Source organism: Hyaena hyaena, unplaced genomic scaffold (genome assembly GCF_003009895.1).
Source record: "Hyaena hyaena isolate Hyena2069 unplaced genomic scaffold, ASM300989v1 scaffold_201, whole genome shotgun sequence".
NCBI lineage: Eukaryota > Metazoa > Chordata > Mammalia > Carnivora > Hyaenidae > Hyaena > Hyaena hyaena.
In genome coordinates, this window is record NW_024080833.1 from 580,975 (window position 1) to 599,202 (window position 18,228).

The window sequence follows — 18,228 nt, forward strand, 5'->3', positions numbered from 1 at the left end:
TTTTTTCCCCTTGAGCTGAAAATTAGTTGCTGAGTAGCACAAATCATATCAGGCAAGCAAAGTGGCCGGTGGAAACTCCTAACATTTCCCCCACTGCTGTTCGGCTGCTTCAGACAGCAACCTGCTTTCTCTTCAAGTCACTTCTCACCAACCAAGTCCTCGGGTGGCCCCCTGATAGATCTGCCCTCAGTGCACGAGCATAAGGGACAAGCCAGAAAATGCTGGACTTCGTCCTTGGATTTTTCACACCGCAGGCTCCCGCTAGAGAGTTAAAGGTGCTGCGGTAACTGGAAGTCCGGACAAGGAAGGACTTGGAGCCGCACGGAGTCATGAAGTTTAAGTTCCTAATTCTGGGAGCCGATGCCAGCACGCAGGGGGCTGCTAAGTAAATGTTCTTAAAAACTGCAATTTCAAGACCGCATGCAATTCATTCTGTAGGTGGAAGGGACGTCGACTCTCTCCCTTCTCATCTCACAGATGAGAAACCAAAGCCCCGAGAGAGCTGGGTGCCCAAGTTCACATCGCAATTTAGCGACCGAGAAAAAGAAAGACGTTAGTGCCAGGGCTTCCAGCTGTCGCACTGAGAAAATGACACTCTGTCTCTTTTGCAGGTTGGGAGACTCAGGCCCACATGCTGGCGGCCGCTGCTTTTTTCTCGCACCTTCTGTGAGCCCCACTTCCGAGTGGCGTCTCTGCTCCCCGGTGCCCTGCGGGAGGCAGACATGACTGCCGCCATCTTACGAGGGAGGACGGGCTCTGAGGGCGCCAGGCCCCCTCAGTGCAAGGCTGGGGAGGAACCACCACTCGAATCCAGATCTTTCTAGCTCCGTGGCCCTCTGTCCCCCTCCACCGTGCTGCTGTCCCAGAGAAGACAGGACACTTGCTGCTCAGAGTTAGGAAACAACTCTCTTTCTTCACCTGATTTGCTTTCAACAGAACCCTAAAATATCCCACGAAATGTTCTTTTACTCTAACCTACTCTTTTCATTGTCACCCCCGGAGAAATTCGCCCAAGGACCGAATTCAAAAGAAAAATTTGAAGCCACGTTTGTAAATATGTGTTCTTGTAGGATTAGCTATAACAACAAAAATTAGAAACAGCCCAAATGTCCAACGATAAAGAAGCAGGAAAAGATGATGCGTAAACTCTGGAAGTTTACGTAGCAATTAAAAACCATCGTGAAGGCTAGGCGTTAAAAAATGCCCAGGATCGATTATCAAGAAAAAAAAGCACACAGAAATGCTTTTATATGGCAACCATGAAAAGATTTGTATACACTTATTCTAAAATATTAGAATGGAACATAAAGAAGTAAAAATGAAGTTATTGGGCTGGCTTGTAAGATTTTGGATCTAAAAAATATGTAACTTCCTCAAATGAGTTTGTGATATTTTTATTAAAATACCTCAAATAAAGAGAGGGGGGAAAAGCGATAGTAACTTGGAACATTTAGTTGGTAACGTAAGACCAAATCAGACTGTGTTGGTTAACCTGCTTTTTTCTTCTTTCCATATTTTGAGGCAATTGGATATTGTGATTTTTGCCATCGTCCACAAACTCTTATTTTTCTCCTGGTGCCTCTCATTAATTAGGTTTTTTTTTTAAGTTTATTGGTTAACGTTCTCCCACAGTGGATAGCCTTGTTTATTTTCTGCTTTTTCCCTACGGTGTAAGCCTAGTCAGAAAAACGAACGTTGTTCTTCACTTGTTTATTTTTGTGAAATAATATTATTTGAATCATATGCCATTATCTTGTTCGTAGGTCCAAAAACAAATATCGGAAATTTTATATCGAAATTTTAATAACAGCAGATTTTATCTTAACCCATCCCAGCAACTCATTTTGAAACATTCTATTCCCTCAAAATGCCCTGTCCCCTCCACCAGTTTAATTTTTTGTTGTTGTTGTTTGCTTTAGATGTAAATGCTAAGTTCTCTAAAAGAGAAGTCCAAATAATATCACTCCAATATATTCCTCGTAAACCGTTAAAGTTAACATAATTACATGGAAACATCCAGAATTCTTTGAGTCACCCACTTTAATTCACTCAACAAGTATTTATTGTGCGTGGACCCAACTCACGGCAGTGTGCTAAGCGCTAAGCGCCTCTCTAAACAAGACTGAGGTGTCTTTTTCCTTAGGGAACATGGACTCCTTTTTGCAGGCTGGGAGGAACGGCTACGAAGGGCAGTGACTAACCAGATCAGTTTGTTTCAACTAATGTGTCGAGTGACTGGTTTGATTCTTTTTTAACCAGATTGACTGAATGCTTGCTCAAATTGATTAAATATACCATCCGTTCAGTGTTAATACGAACTAGCTTTGGCCCGAGCAGAGAAGAAGTCTATGTTGAACTATCCTTGCTGTTTATTTAACCTGTTAGCTGACCGTAGGTACATATGGCTCAGGAGAAAAAGGATTCTCGAAGGGTGTGTTTGGACAGCTCTAATGCAAAACAGCTCCCGAATAAGTGCCTTAACCGTTCTAAACAAAACACCAGACACAATGCCCGGGGACTCTCGAAAGTAAAAGCAGACATCCAGTAAAAGTTAAATCTAAGTTTTTAAAAACAAAGGCAAAAAAAAATTTTAAATACATACAGCAGTGGTCATTTATCTAAACAAGAACTTCCCAGGACTATTTCTGGGGATATTTCACGGCAGCAGCTGCGGGGTCTCTAAGCCGGCAAGTGTGAGAAATGTCAAAAGAGAGAATTTAAGTAGCTCACCTGGGTGAGCAGCACCAGTGGCTGGAAGTCGAAATAACTTGTTGGTGAAAATGCCATTGTCCTGGCATCACTTAGAAGTTCCCCTCATGGGGTGTTATGCTGAGCGAAATAAGTCAGGCAGAGAAGGACAAATACCATATGTTTGCACGTATAGGAGGATTAGGAGGAACTTAACGGAGGACCAAGGGGGAGAAGAAGGGGGGAAATAGTGGGGGAGAGGGAGAGAGGCAAACCGTGAGAGACTCTTGAAGGCTGAGAACAAACTGAGGGCTGGTGGGGGTGGGGGGGAGGGGAGGGAGTGATGGGCATGGAGGAGGGCACTTGTGGGGATGAGCACTGGGTGTTCTATGGAGACCAACTTGACAATAAACTTTGTAAAAAAAAAAAAAAAAAAGAAGTTCCCCTCATGTCCAGCTCTGAGCAGTTTAAGCAAAGATCTGGCGTTCGAGAAGTTTGCATTTGAATACCCAGTCACTGGACACCCATGCCAAGCATTGGGCTTCGAAATCTGTGTGGCCGTCCTGACCAGTGACGAGCTGGTGGCCTTCGTCTCTAATTTCCTCCCCTTAACTACTTATATTATACATTTGGGAGCATGTTTTCACTTTGGGGGAGTATCCCCTACAGAATAAGGGTCTTAAAAAATAAAAAATGGCGGCTCTACTGCTGATCCTGTGACCTGCCAAAGCTTTGATCCTTGTTCACAACTAGGCCCCCGTGCTCACATGTCCTTGTGCTTTGTGCTCAGAAATCAAAAGAAAGATGAGTGGGACTTCAACAGATAGAGAAAATGTCCAGCGCTGTTTACAGCACGGTTGAGAGCAAATTAAGAATTCTAACCATGGGTTTCCACTTCCTGTCGCTAGATATTGAGAACAAGGAAACAGACCATGATGTAATAATGGTAATAATTAATACAACTTCAATGTATTGGTTGTCTGCTATGGGTCAAGTACATTACATTCATTTCTCATCTTTAGTTCTGCAAGCAAAGTTGTCCTTACTTTAGAGGGGAGAAAACTAAGGCCCAGAGAGGTTAAGTAGCCTGCCTATCGTTGCACCACTAGGAAAGTGGCAACACTGGGATTCCATTTATGACTGGCCTGACTTTTGCCACCAGCAAAAGACAGCGTCCAGCTGTCTCCCTAAAAGTAGAGCTGCAAACCAGCCTGGGAGCCTGCTTTTCCCGAGGTTTGGTGTCCCAGCTGCATCTCCTCTCTGGAGAAAGGACAATGGCCACACTGACCACTGGATGCATTCTTGGCCACTGTGGGGTAGGGAGATAGGGGTCTTGAGTGGCTGAGGGCTCTGCAGGCAAAAGTGTGGCCATGCTGCTAAGCACACCACCTTCGTCACGACCAGCCCCAGACCCCGGCGACCATCTCGGCAGACTCTCCCCCAAGGAGACGTCCTCACCTAGAGAGACTAGGTCATTATTTGCTTCGATCTTCATGATCCGGGCATTTCCATAAAAGGCAAATGCAAAGACCCCTAAAAGGTGGACTTTTAAAAAGAGTTTGCAGATGAGTGACTTAATTGAGCCAGAAAAGAGAGAAGAGCTCAGCTCAAATTCTGCCTGCAGCCTTTCCGCCAAGCAAAGTTGTAAAGGCGACACGGTGTCATTTGTGGCCCTGGGAGTCACAGGCCCGAGTCTCTCCTCACCTTACCTCCACTGGGGCCAAACGCTGGGAAGAACCTTCATCTAGGAGCCTTCTCGGCTCGGGAAATGTCCGTCCCCACACCAGCGCGGCAAGGGGCATCGAACGATGAAAGGGGCGTCTAGTTTCCTCCTTCTGGGATCTTCTAACTCTAGTTTGCTGCTGCCTTGGCCCCGAGGCCGACACAAACAGACTGCTGAGGAAACCGCGCAGCGGAGCCACCCCCGTGGCCCGAAGCCCAGGGTCTGGGGCTGTCGCCGCCAGCCGTTGCCCTGAAATCACTGAAGCCACGGGCTATTGTGGCACCAGGGACCCCCGTGTCCCCTGCACACCGGATGGGCCCGGGCCTCGCTCTGGAGCCCTCACCTCACAGCACCACGACTCACAGCCAACAGCGCCCTTCTGAGACGACAGCTGCGCTCGCACGGAACCCCTGTGGTGCCAAGCGGGGGGGCTCCCGGGGCCTCCCCTGCCCTCTCACCGCTGTGGCCCAACGCTCGCCGGCCCTGAGGTGACCTGTGACGTGGCGAAGGGGCCACTCTCCCTGTTTCTTTAGATTCCAGGACAGCCGGTCCTGTTTCTTATAAAAACGCCGGGGCACCAACCCCCAGAGGGCGTCTCTTTGTGGTCTTGTCACATGTGGTCCTGGAACTCTGGCCTAGAAAACATGGCGGCAGTGAAAGGACTCTCAGCGGCCCGGCTCCCGGGAGCTGAAACGAGGTGAGGAGTAAGTTCTCTTGCTGGTTGGTTGTTACTCGCGATGGCGACTCAACAGCTCACACCCTCTCATCTGTCCCTAGGTTCTGGGAGCACCTCTGGGTTTTGGGCGTCAGATAGAAGGCTGCTGGCAGTGAGGGCGGTGGGTGAGTCACTGAGCCGCGATGGGTGTGTCCCGGGGCAGCCCTTGGCCGTGGGGGGCAGGGGCGGCCATGACAGAGCTGAGCGTAGACGCGGACTCGGAGGAAGGCCACTTCCGTCCTCCGTGGACACCGCTGCCCGGTCCCTGCCCCCTCAGGTGCTCCATTTCAGGTCGGCCAGAGCCGCAGCCGTGACCCGGCCCCACCGGGAGCAGTGCTTCTTGCTGGCGAAGGGCGCAGGGGAGAGGCCGAGCGACCGTGACGGAGCCGGCAAGGGGGGACGAGAAGAAGACGCAGAGAGAGACAAGCGGCGGAGTGCGACAGGTGGCCTGGCCGACACGTTCCCACCGCCCATCCCCGCCCGGCATCGGTGAAACACTCCCTCTCCTTCGCTCCGCGCCGGGCCTGCCTCACCCGCCCTTCTGCAGCCCTTCCTCCCTGTCCGCTCCCCTGCACGGACTGTCCTCTCTCCTGTCAGCGCTAGAAACACCTGAACTTGGGGCAGGTGTGTGTTCACGCGCTGGCCCGACGCCCAGCTCGGCTACAGGGAAGCAGATCCTCCCTGCTCAGCTGCCCCTCCATTTGGGGAGGACAGGATTCGAAGAGACGCCAGCTCCTCACTACCGCCCCAATGCTCCCCCGCCCCCACCCCTGCACCGGCACAAAGAGTTTCTGAAAGTTCCTTGCCATCCGTCTGTCCGGCCTTACCTGTTCCTGGGAGCTGCGTCTGCAGCAGAGCCGTGACGACGAGCACCTTCCACATCACCTTGTCCCGTCCCCCAGGGTGGCGCCAGGTGGCCGAGGCTGTGGCAGCCATGGCTGGGACCCAGAAGACAGCCGGAGTCTCTGCTCCGTGCTGCTGCCTCCTCAGGAAGTGGAGGAGTGTGGGGCCTTTGAGAAGGCAGACACCTGCCAGCGGGGCCGCGCAGCACACTCCCCCTTTCTTTCGGTTCATAGGCAGGAAGCTCTGGAGGTTTGAGGGTTAGAGGTGTGTGTGCACGCGCGTGTGTGTAAATTTTGCTTTTTCTTCCCTTTAACCATTGTTTTGCTCTCCTTTCTTCCTCATTTTTGACCCATTTGTATCTAATTCCTATCTTGATTGGCGAAGCCAGTTCCTAGGCAAATAGGAGTTCCCAACGCATGTAAGGGCAGTTTCCTAGACTTACCTATTTTACAGAGGTCGGTAAAATGGCAGAGCTCTGGATGCAGAGTCGAGATAAACGCAGAGACAGAATACCTGGGCTTTAGTGCCTATCTCTGCTACCCGTGTGCTGTGTGGCCTTCAGTAAGCCACTCACTGTCCCTGAACCTCAGTGTCCTTACCTGTAAAGCAAATTGCTGGAGTAGATCTGAGGCTGCACATCCAAGCTTGGCCTGAATTTGAACCACATAGTATTTCAAATGCTTTTGGTGGTTGCCAACATTGAAACATGGGCGTAATTTACAATAACAAAAAGATAAATACCCACAAATGAACATAAGAAAAAGTGTTAAGATCAGTATGAAATAAATTTTAAAACATTACTGAAGAGTGCAGAAAGGACTTGGGTATAAGGAAAAGCATATGGTCTTCGATAATCTTAAGAAGACTACGATTCTCTGTAAACGAATCAATCCATTCCGCCAAAAATATCAACACATAAATATAACTCCTACAATTCAACAAGAAAACATAACCCAACTGAAAATTGGCCAAAGATCAAAATGGATATTTCTCCAAAGAAGACAAGCACATGTGATGGAGTGCGACATCATTGGTCATTAGATCAACGTGTAGCAAACCTACAGCGGCATTGGCCATGGAAGGAAACATTGCTCTAGAGATGTCTCCTCAGGCAAGGGGCACAAGAACAAAATTGGGCCTATTTTTAAAAACTATTGGGAGCACACCAAAATAAAAAGCTTTTGTGCGGTGAAGGGAATTATCAATAAAATGACAAGGCAACCTATCGGATGGGAGAAGATATTTGCAAATGACATATCCATAAGGGCTTAATATCTAAAGTACATGAAGAACTTCTACAACTCAACACCAAAAACCCAACTAACCTGATTTAAAATGGGCAAAAGACCTGAATAGACGTTTTTCCAAAGAAGACATCCAAATGACCAAGAGATATATGAAAAGATGCTCAACATCACTCGCCATCAGGAAATTGCAAATTAAAACCACAATGAGGGGCACCTGGGTGGCTCAGTCAGTTGAGCATCCAGCTCTTGATTTCAGCTCAGGTCATGGTCCCAGGGTCATAGGATTGAGTCCTATGTCAGGCTCCACGTTTAAGATTCTCTCTCCTCCCTCTGCCCTTCTCCCCTGCTCACTCTCTCTCTCTCACTCTCTCTCTCTCTCAAATAAAATTAAATAATTAAATAAAACGTTTTAAAAAAGACAATGAAATATCATCTCACACCTGCCAGAATGGCTAAAATTAAAAACACAAGAAACCAGGGGCGCCTGGGGGGCTCAGTCGGTTAAGCGTCCGACTTCGGCTCAGGTCATGATCTCACAGTTCATGGGTTTGAGCCCCGCGTCGGGCTCTGTGCTGACAGCTCAGAGCCTGGAGCCTGTTTCAGATTCTGTATCTCCCTCTCTCTCTGCCCTTCCCCTGCTTATGCTGTCTCTCTCTCTCTCTCTCAGAAATAAATAAAAAACATTAAAAAAAATTTTTTAAACACAAGAAACTAGTGTTGAGAAGAATGGGAAGAAAAAGTAACCCTCGTGCACTGTTGGTGGGAATGTAAATTGATGCAGCCATTGTGGAAAACATGGATGTTTCTCAAAAAATTAAAAATAGGATTACCATATGATTCAGTAATTCCATTACTGGGTATTTGCCCAAAGAAAAGGAAAACGGTAATTTAAGAAGATACATGCACCCCTATCTTTATTGGAGCATTATTTAAAATAGCCAAGATATGGAAGCAACCCAAGTGTCCATCCACAGGTGAATGGATAAAAAAGATGTGGTACATATATACTATGGAATAGAAGTCATAGAAAAGAGTGAGATCTTGCCATTTACAACAACATGGATGGATCTAGAAGGTATAATGCTAAGTGAAATAAGTCAACCAGAGAAAGACAAATACCGTATGACTTCACTCATATGTGGGAATGTAAGAAACAAAACAAATGAACAAAGAGAAAGAGAGACCAAAAGAAAAAAAAAAGTAAAAAAACCAGACTCTTTGATACAGAGAACAAACTGGTGGTTGCCAGAGGGGAGGGGAATTGGGGCCTGGCTAAAAGAAAAAATAAGAAGGAAAAAGAAACTAAAGCGAGATCCTACTTCACACCCCCTAGGGTGGCTAAAATAAGAAAGACCTTTAGCGTTGGCGAGGATGTAGAGAAATTGCGATCCTCATACATTGCTGGTGAAAATGTAAAATGATAAAGCCTTTGTAGAAAACAATTTGGCAGTTCCTCAAAAAGTCAAGCAGAATTGTCATATGACACAAAAATTGTACCTCTAGCCATGGCCCCAAGAGAACTGAAAACATATGTCCACACAGCATTATCCTAATAGCCTCAATCGGAAACAAGCCAGCTGGCGAAAGGTAAACAAATATGGTATATCCCCCAAATGGAATGTGATTCAGGCATAAAAAGGGATGAAGAGCTAAGAGGTCTCTTTTTGGGGTGACAGAAACATTCTAGAATTAGACGGTGGGGATAGTGTACAACACAGTGAACATACTAAAAGTCCTTGAGATTACACTTTAAAATGGTGAATGTCACGTTATGTGAATTATATCTCAATACCAAAAAGCGCTAAAACAAACAATATTAGTTCTGTGCTTGCAAGTAACTTCTCACTGTCTACGGTTTGCTTTATGATTTTCTTAATGGTATTTTTTGATGAAAATGTTTTACTTTTGATGATACCCTATTAATCAACTTTTTTCTCTTATGGTTTGTGCTGCTTATGTTCTATACCCAATTTGTTGGGAGTTTTTATATGAAAAGAGGTTGTATTTTGTCAAAAGCTTTTTCTGCATCTCTCAGGCTCAAACTCTGACCTTCACCCTTCATTCTATTGATGTGCTGTCTCGTGGTTATGGATTTGCAAGTTTCAAACCATCCTGAAGTCCCTGGGCTAAATCCACGAGACCCTAGTGTCCAATTCTTTTAATGTGCTATTGAATTTGGTTTGTTAATATTCTCATTGAAAAGTTTTGTGACACCTGACACTAATATAACACTGTATGCTAAGTATACCGAAAATAAAACAAAAACGGGGCGCCTGGGTGGCTCAGTCTGTTGAGCGTCCGACTTCGGCTCAGGTCATGATCTCATGGTTCGTGGGTTCGAGCCCCACGTCAGGCTCTGTGCTGACAGCTCAGAGCCTGGAGCCTGCTTCAGATTCTGTGTCTCCCTCTCTCTCTGCCCCTCCCCTGCTCATGCTCTGTCTCACTCTGTCTCTCAAAAATAAATAAATTTGTAAAAAATTTTTTTTTAAATAAAATAAACATTTCACTAAAAAAGAATTTTTGTGTCTATATTTATCAAGGATATTGATCTAAAGTTTTCTTTTCTTATGATGTCGTTACTTGCCACTGGTGTTAGAGTAATGCTGACCTTGTAAAGTGAGTTTGAGAGAGTTCCGTCCTCTTCAGTTTTTTGGATGAGTTTGAGGGTTGGTGACTATTCTTGAAATGTTTGGTAGAATTCCCCAGGGAGAACATCTAATCCCAGGCTTTCCTTTATTGGGAGATTTTTGATTATTGACTCAATCTCCACTCATTGGTCTGTTAAGATTTCCTATTTCTTCATGATTCGGCCTTGGTAGGTTTCTTGTTTCTAGGAATTTATCCACTTCTAGGTTATCCAATTTGTTGGCATGTAATTGTTCATAGTGATTTCTTATCATTTTTGTTCCTGGGGCACCAATTGTAAAGTCTCTTCTTTTATTTCTGATTTTATTTATCTGACTCTTGTCTCTTTTAAAGTCTAGTTAAAGTTTTCTCAATTTTGTTTTTGTCAAAACAAGCTATTAGTTTTGTTGTTCTTTTTCTGTTATTTCTCTGGTCCTTGTTCCACTTATTTCTTCTCTGATTTTCATTTTTCCTTCCACTTGCTAACTCTGGGCTTAGTTTGTTCTTCTTTTTCTGCTTTCTGGAAGTGTAAGATTAGCTTGTTTATTTGAATTGTTTCTTAATGAGCGGTATTTATTACCATAAGCTTCCCCCTTCGACCTGCTTTTGCTGCATCCCATAAGCTTTGCTATATTGTGTTTCCATTTTTTGTTTCAAGGTATTTTTAATTTTTTTCTTTGATCCATTAGTAGTGCAGGAGTATGTTGTTAAGTTGCCACATATTTGTGAATTTTCCAGTTTTCTTCTTCTAATTGATTTCTGGTTTTATACCATTGTGGTCAGAAAAGACTTTGATTTGAACTTGACCTTCTTAGGTTTGCTAAGATTCGTTTTGTGACCTATCATGTGCTCTATCCTGGAGAATGTTCCAGGTGCACTCGCTCTGGCTGGACGGAATGCTCTGCATATGCGTGATAGGTTCATTTGGTCAAAAGTGCGGTTCGAGTCCAACGTTTCCTTATTGACCTTCTGTCTGGATGATCTGTCTGTTGTTGAAAGCAGGGTATTGAACTCTATTATTATGGTTCCGTTGCCTAAATTCTCCCATCCGACCCGTTAGTAACCTACTTGGTTATATTTAGGTGCTCTGACATTGGATGTACATACATTTGTGACTGTCATATCCTCTTGAAGAAATGACCCCTTTATTATTATGTGATGATCTTCTTTATCTTTGTTACATTTTTTGGCTTAAGGTCTATTTTGTCAGATATAAGTATAACTTACACCTGTGTAACTCTGCTCTCTTTTGGTTTTGACTTGCATGGAACACCTTTTTCTATCTCTTTATTTAAGCCCTTAAAACTGAGGTGAGTCTCTTACAGGCAGCATATAGTTGGGTCTTGCTTTTTTTTTTTTTTTTCATCCAGCCATTCTCTATTTTCTGATTGAAGAATTTAATTCATTTACATTTAGAGTTAATTGTTGATACTAATGTCATCTTATAACTTGTTTTCTGGCTGGTTTGTAGTTCCTTTGATCCTTCTTCCTCTCTTGCTTCCTTCCTTTGTGAACGGATGATTTTCTGTAGTGGTGAGCTTTGACTCCCTTCTTATCTTTTGTGAAGCTAGTATAGATTTTTGCTTTGTGTTTACCGTGACACTTAAAACATCTTTTAGATATAACAGTCTAATTTATACTAGTAACAACGTCGATCACATACACAAACTCTACCCTTTCGCTCTCCCCCTTTTTTTTTTTTTAATTATTGTTATTTCATTTAGAGAGAGAGGGAGGGAGAGTACAGGCAAGGGCGGAGGAAGGAGCAGAGACAGAGGGAGAGAGAATCCCAAGCAGTCTCTGGGCTGAGAGCTTGGTCCCAGAAACCATGAGATCATGACCTGAGTTGAAATCAAGAGTCAGACGCTTAACCAGCTGAGCCACTCAGGTGCCCCTTCTTTAATGTTTTTGATGTCCCAATCGACCCATTTCTGTATTGCATATTTATTAAAATTATTATAGCTATAGTTATTTTTAATGCTCCTGACCTTTAACCTTTATACTAGAATTAAGTGGTTAACACGGCACCATAATACAGTATTAGGGTATTCTGAAATCGACTATACACTTACCTTAACTAGTGCATTGTACTTTTTTATGTTTCACATTACTAATTTCAGCTTAAAGGACTCCTTTTAGCATCTCTCCTGAGGCAGGTCTCCTGGCGGGGAATTCCCTCGGCTTTTGTTTGCCTGGGGAAATCTTTATTTCTCTTTCGTTTCTGAAGGTTAACTTTGCTGGATAGAGTGTGGTCGGCTGGCAGTTTTTTTTTTCAGCACTTTGAATATATCACCCTACTCTCTCCCTGCCTGTAAGTGCTCTGCTGATGAACTTCTAAGGGGTTTCTTTATAAGTTACAAGCTGCTTTTCTCTTGTTTTCGAGATTCTTTTTCTCTTTTTCACAGTATTACTGTGATGCTTCTCAGAGAAGAACTCTTTAATAGAGTTTGTTTTATGACCTATGGGCTTCATAAACTTGGATTTCCAAATCTCTCCCCAGATTTGGAAGGTTCTTGGCCACTATTTCTTTCAGTGAGCATTCTGTCCCCTTCTCCTTCTCTTCCTCTAGGACTCCAATAATTCACAAGTGTGGTTTGTTTTTTGTTTTTTTTTTTGCTTTGTTTTGTTTTCTTTTGTTTGGTTTTGGCTTTTTGCTGGCATCCCATGGATCTTATAGACTTTCTCCATTTTTTTCATTTTTTCCCTTTGTTCTCTGACTGGATCATTTCAAAGTTCCCGTCTTCCAACACACAGACTCTTTTTTTTTCCTGTTCGATCTATTTTGCTGTTGAGGTTTTTTATTGTGTTTTTCATTCGTTGTGTTCTTCGGTCCCAGCATTTCTGTTTATTTTTTAAATTTCTCTTTGTGAAACATCTCATTGTGTTCATGTATCATTTTTTAAAAAATCTTTTAACATTTAGTTTATTTATTTTTGAGACAGAGAAATACAGAGCATGAGCTGGGGAGGGGCAGAGAGAGAGGGAGACACAGAACCTGAAACAGGCTCCAGGCTCTGAGCTGTCAGCACAGAGCCCGACGCGGGGCTCGAACCTACGGACCGCGAGATCATGACCTGAGCCAAAGTTGGAGGCTAAACCGACTGAGCCACCCAGGCGCCCCAGTGTTCATGGATCATTTTATCGATATCCTGAGTGGCCTTTCTGTGTTTTCTTGTAGCTCAGTGAGCTTCCTTAAAACATCTATTTTGAGTCCTTTGGTAAAAGCCAGCTCTTCATGCCTTTGGAATCAGCTACTAGAAGATTACTGCGGTCCTTTGGGGCTGTCATGTTTCAGTGATGTTTCATGTTCCTCGGAGTTTTGTGCTGCTGTCTTCACATCTGAAGCAGCCGTGACTTCCTCCAGCCTTACTCACTTCCATCAGCCGTGCTGGGGGCCCGGAGACTTTCCCCAACCTTCTGTAGATCTGTCTGTCCGGTCCACTCCCGGCTCCCTCCTGCAGCAGAATTCACACACTCGCAGGCCTCCTCTCAGCCTTGTGTCGGCCAGGCCACCTGCTGACAGCCTCCCTCTCGCTTTCTCAAGGGTGGTGCTAAAGCTCAAGTTTGTGATCGCCCCTGGTCCAGGGGCGCGCTGCCGGCCAGAACCCCGGAGTCTGCGAGCAGGGCCCACGCCAAGGCATCTCAGCGGCTCACGGCCGGCTTCCTGATGGACCCACCGGGCAGGAAGATCCACAGCCCTTTAACAGCCTCCGAGTGTCCTCTCCGCCCCCTTCCAGTCTCCCCCTGCACCCCCATCGTGATTCAAGGGTCTGGATGGAAGAGAGAAGCGAGCCTCTGCAACAGCTTCCCACACGGTGGGAAAGGCCAGCGCCCACTCCTGTGCTCTCACTGCCCCCCCCCCCCAGGAGAAATCACAGGGGCCGAGAGACCTGAGCCACTCGGGGGGGGGGGGGACAACGCAAGGAAATCCAAGCTGTTCCTCTTTACCACCGACAGGGTGTTGCAACTTCTCCCCTGGCCTCTGGCCTCTGGCCTCTGGCCTCCCACGAAGGCCCTGCTTTGATGGTCTGAGGCGGCCTTTTCCAGGGGCTTCCGGATGACGGCTGAGAGGAGCTGGCTTATGGGCCGCTGTCGGGTCCACAGCTGGGACTGAGGTCCGTCTGCCTGTTACTGGGGGCGCAGGTGGGCAAGACTCCTCAGATCCCTGGGCGCGGGTGCTGGGGCCATGGCCCCACAGGGACGCTCTCGGGCACGGCCGCACGCCGCACGTGAGCAAGGCATGGCGATGCCACTCCAAGTCTGCTTTGAGGAATCAGCTATTCCCTCTTGGTTACAGTCTTGGTGGGGCTGTCAGCTGACGCGCATCAGCTGCGTCCTCTCTGGAGTTCACATCCCGGAAGAGTGAAACTGGCCCTGGACACAAGGCCTGTTTGCTTCCCCTGTTCGGACCCATCCCAGGAGCGGCTCGTTTTCTGTGACCCTATGGACACGGTCCGCTAAATTTCCTTTTCGCTTAAATTACTCAGAGTGAGTTTCTGTTGCCTGTCACCAAATGATCCTACCTTAGACCCCGAGGGTTGTGGAAGCTGCATTAGCTTCCTATTGCTGCACAGCAGATTATCACAAACTTATCACTGGTTGTTTTAAACTTGTGGCTTAAAACAACGCAAACTTACTAGTTCACAGCAACGTAGGTCGGAAGTGCAGACCCAGCATGACTGAGTTCTCTGCTCACGTTCCCATGAGGCTGAACTCAAGCACTTCTCAGCTGAGGCTCGGGAATCTGGGCTAAGGTCCGTGGCTGTTGGCAAAATCTATTCCCTTACAAATATGGAACCGAGGTCCCAACTTTCTTGTGAACTATTGGCCAGGATTGTTTTCAGAGCCCAGAGAACACCTGCAGCTCCTCGAATATGGCCCCATCGGCACATTCTCCCAGGCCAGCCAGAGCCCATCTCTCACTTCTGCAACCAGCTTGAGAAAACTGCATCTAAAGGGTTTACCTGATTAGGTCAGGCCCACCCAGGATAACACCCCATAACTGCAGGAGTGATATCTCATCATATTCACAGGCGCTTTCCATAAGCAAAGAGATTGTACAGGGCGTATACACTGAAGTGTGGAAATTTTGGAGGCCATCACGATCCCAAAGAGTAGCTGTAAGAAAAGATCCCCCTTCCTTCTTCCTCTGTGAAGATCAGGTGTGCCTGGTATCCATCTTTTAAAAAAAAAAAAAAATTTAATGTTTATTTAAAAATTTTTTTTAATGTTTTATTTATTTCTGAGAGAGAGAGAGAGCATGAACAGGGGAGGTCAGAGAAAGAGGGAGGTACAGAATCTGAAACAGTCTCCAGGCTCTGAGCTGTCAGCACAGAGCCCAATGCGAGGCTCGAACCCACAAACCATGAGATCATGACCTGAGCCGAAGACACTTAACCGACTGAGCCACCCAGGCGCCCCAATGTTTATTTATTTTTGAGAGAGAAACAGAGTGTGAGTGGGGAGAGTCAGAAAGAGGGAGACACACAGTCTGAAGCAGCTCCAGGCTCTGAGCTGTCAGCACAGAGCCCAACGCGGGGCTCAAACCCACCAACCACAAGATCACAACCTGAGCCAAAGTTGGAGGCTTAACCGACTTAACCAGGTGCCCCTAAAGTATTTTAAAAGGTGGCAAGAGATGGCGAACACAAGCTGGAATGTGGGTAAAATTAAAGAGCTGCTATCAGGGGAGGAGACGAATTCTAAGCAACTGCATATTGCTGTCTGTAGTCAAAGAACTTCCACGAGAAAAAGAACTTCCGCTTCAATCGGGACCTGACCTGTGGTGTCACACTCCCGTATACGCCGCATCGAACCTCCATTCTGACTCTGACTCAGTACGGTAGTCAATACTGGTGTACAGTCCCATTTTATAGTTAAGGAAGCCGAGACTTGGAAAAAGGAAGTAATTTGCTCAAGGTCACAAGGCTGGTAAGTGGCCGGATCAGGACTGTAACTCAGGTTTTCTGGGTGCCGGTCCGCAGGGGAGGAAGAACACGAGACCCGGGTTCAAATCCAGCCCTACCACACTCTGGCTGAAGACGCGCTCCTCTCGGATGATTGAAGGAAGGAGCAAAATACCGTTTGTGCCCAGAAGAGAAGGCGTTGGGAAGAACTGGCCCCCTTTTACACCATTCCCATCGTTGGGAACATTCTCAACAAGTTCCTATGACTTATCCCCTCCTCCGACCCTCCCAGACGGCCTTCCCCTCAGTATGGTCAGCTGCTGTCCTGGGAAGGCACAGACCCAGGAGACGGCCCCCGCTTTGCTCTTACCTTGCTGGGTGGCCTCGACCAGATCACTCTACCTCTCTGAGCCTTGGTGTCCACAGCTCGAAGGCGAAGGGGCTGAACTCTGAGGTGGATTTTTTATTACTTGAGGCTGAGAAACATCCTGAGAAATAAATAGAGGTGGTGCAGCTCTTGAGGGCTGCCCGGTGCCGCTGTGCCTTGAAGGTCAGTAAGTACTAATCAGATAAAAAGTGGTCGTCTTCATCTGCATTTGTAATCAAAGCACTTTATTTGTGTTTGTGATCGCAAGTGCTTAAAAACTAAAGCGCTTTCTTCTTCTTGTCTTTAAAAGAAAGGAGGGGCGCCTGGGGGGCTCAGTCATCCGACTTCGGCCCAGGTCACGATCTCTCAGTTCATGGGTTCGAGCCCCACGTCAGGCTCTGTGCTGACAGCTCAGACCTTGGAGCTGCTTCGGATTCTGTGTCTCCCTCTCTTTCTGCCCCTCCCCTGTTCGTGTTCTGTCTCTCTCTCTCAAACAAATAAACATTAAAAATACATAAAAAGAAAAGAGAGGAAAGAGAGGAAAAAAGAGGCCAAACTAGAAGGCGCCCGTGTGTTGTCTTCTAGCTGGGAATGACCCTGACTATCACTCCCCTGCCTCTCCAGAGCCTCCCCCTTCAGCCCTGCACCACCTAGACTGAGGGAGCAGGCCTGAAGATGGTCTTGTATCCAGGCTTCCAGATAAGGGTGTAAAAAACCCACAAACACAAGAGACCCAAAATGGAGTCACTCATGCTAAGGCCACATCACCAAACCAAGGCTCGATAACCTAACCTAACTGCAGCTTCAACCTTCTCCACGAACAGAGTCTTAGCTGGTCAGCCTGGAATTTTCAGGTCGGCACCAGTGAGGTGATCTGCTCCATAGGCTCTTTCGTTCCCCCAAGGAGAGACAAAGTGATCCACTCTGTCGTTCTAGCTGCCCCTCCTGCCAGCAAGGAGCCTCCCTTGCTGGAGAGCCCCCGAGAGCCCCCCTCGACTTGCTGGGTGAGATGTTGCCTGATTCGGGAATCACTGGATACAGCCAACGTCACAGTTCACCGCTGGTTTGCAGGGCTCTGTCCCCTCCGATTGCACTGGAGGCTCTGGCTTCACGCGGCCTGCATTTTGCTCATTTGCAAAAGGGACAGACCAACTGAGCTAGCGTGGGATGGAGGCAGCTGGTGGCTCGGAAGCCGTCTCTCAGCCCGGCCTGGCCCTGGGCACCTCCTTCTACCAGTACAGGCCTGTGTCCTGCTCGAGGAGCAAGTCTGAAGGGAGTCCAGCTCTGGGGGCTGCTGGGCAGGGACAGGTGGGTCCCCAGCTAGACCTCGGCGGCCCCATAGGATGGTCACCAGCTGAAGGGAAAGGGGGCATAGTTAAAATCGACGAACAGGGGCCCTGAACTTCAGCGGGGCAGCTGGCCGGGCCCTGGGATGGGAGGACCGGACAGGATGCCCCTGCTCTGGGCCACCTTCCCGGGACAGTTCACTGCAGCTCCATGGGGACCCCTAGCCTCCGCTGTTCACACTGCAGTCCGGGCTGTTCTAGCTCGTGCCTTCAGGGCCTGACTCTCACGGGGTTTCTCCCCAGGACCCCAGGGCTGCCCCCCTCTCCTGTGCTTGGACACTCAGCACATGGTGGGGGGGGGTCTCCCCCAGTGCCCAGTGGAGGCCAGTGACTGACACATGACAGGTGTGACCTTCTGGCAGTATTATTACCGAGAAAATGGCCGGTTCTTTGCTCCTCTACGGGCTGACCATAGGTGGCCTCGGGCCATCCCGCGCTGTGACAGACACTGACCAGTGCCAACGGCCAACACCCCGTCCTAGGAATCACCCCCCACCTCCAGAGGGGACCTCTAGCAGAGCACTCGCTGAAGCCGCTCGGCTAAGTGGTTGAGTCAGGACTCCAGCACAGCCCTCTGGCTTCAGAGCTCACGCCCCTTCCTGTACTTGACACTGCCTGCCCCCAAAATGTCAGTGCGCCACCTGTGAAACGTGCATTCTTCTGATCTGTGACCTTTGCCATTTCTATGCCACACACCAGTGGCAAGATTCCTTCAAAGGACCCGTATGAACCAGCCTCTGAGAGGGGTCACTGGATTCTTAGAGACAG

General features: G+C 47.3%; 1 protein-coding gene across 1 annotated transcript in view; it reads right to left on the bottom strand.

Annotated features, from left to right (window-relative positions):
* Nucleotides 1–6,149, bottom strand: part of CD247 (CD247 molecule) — a 70,698-nt gene extending 64,549 nt beyond the window's left edge. Inside the window, exon 1 of the mRNA XM_039241920.1 lies at nucleotides 5,954–6,149. Within this exon, the coding sequence (XP_039097851.1) occupies nucleotides 5,954–6,062 (109 nt within the window). The 5' untranslated portion in view covers nucleotides 6,063–6,149. The remainder of the gene's footprint in view (nucleotides 1–5,953) is intronic.
* Between the last annotated feature and the right edge of the window lie 12,079 nt (nucleotides 6,150–18,228).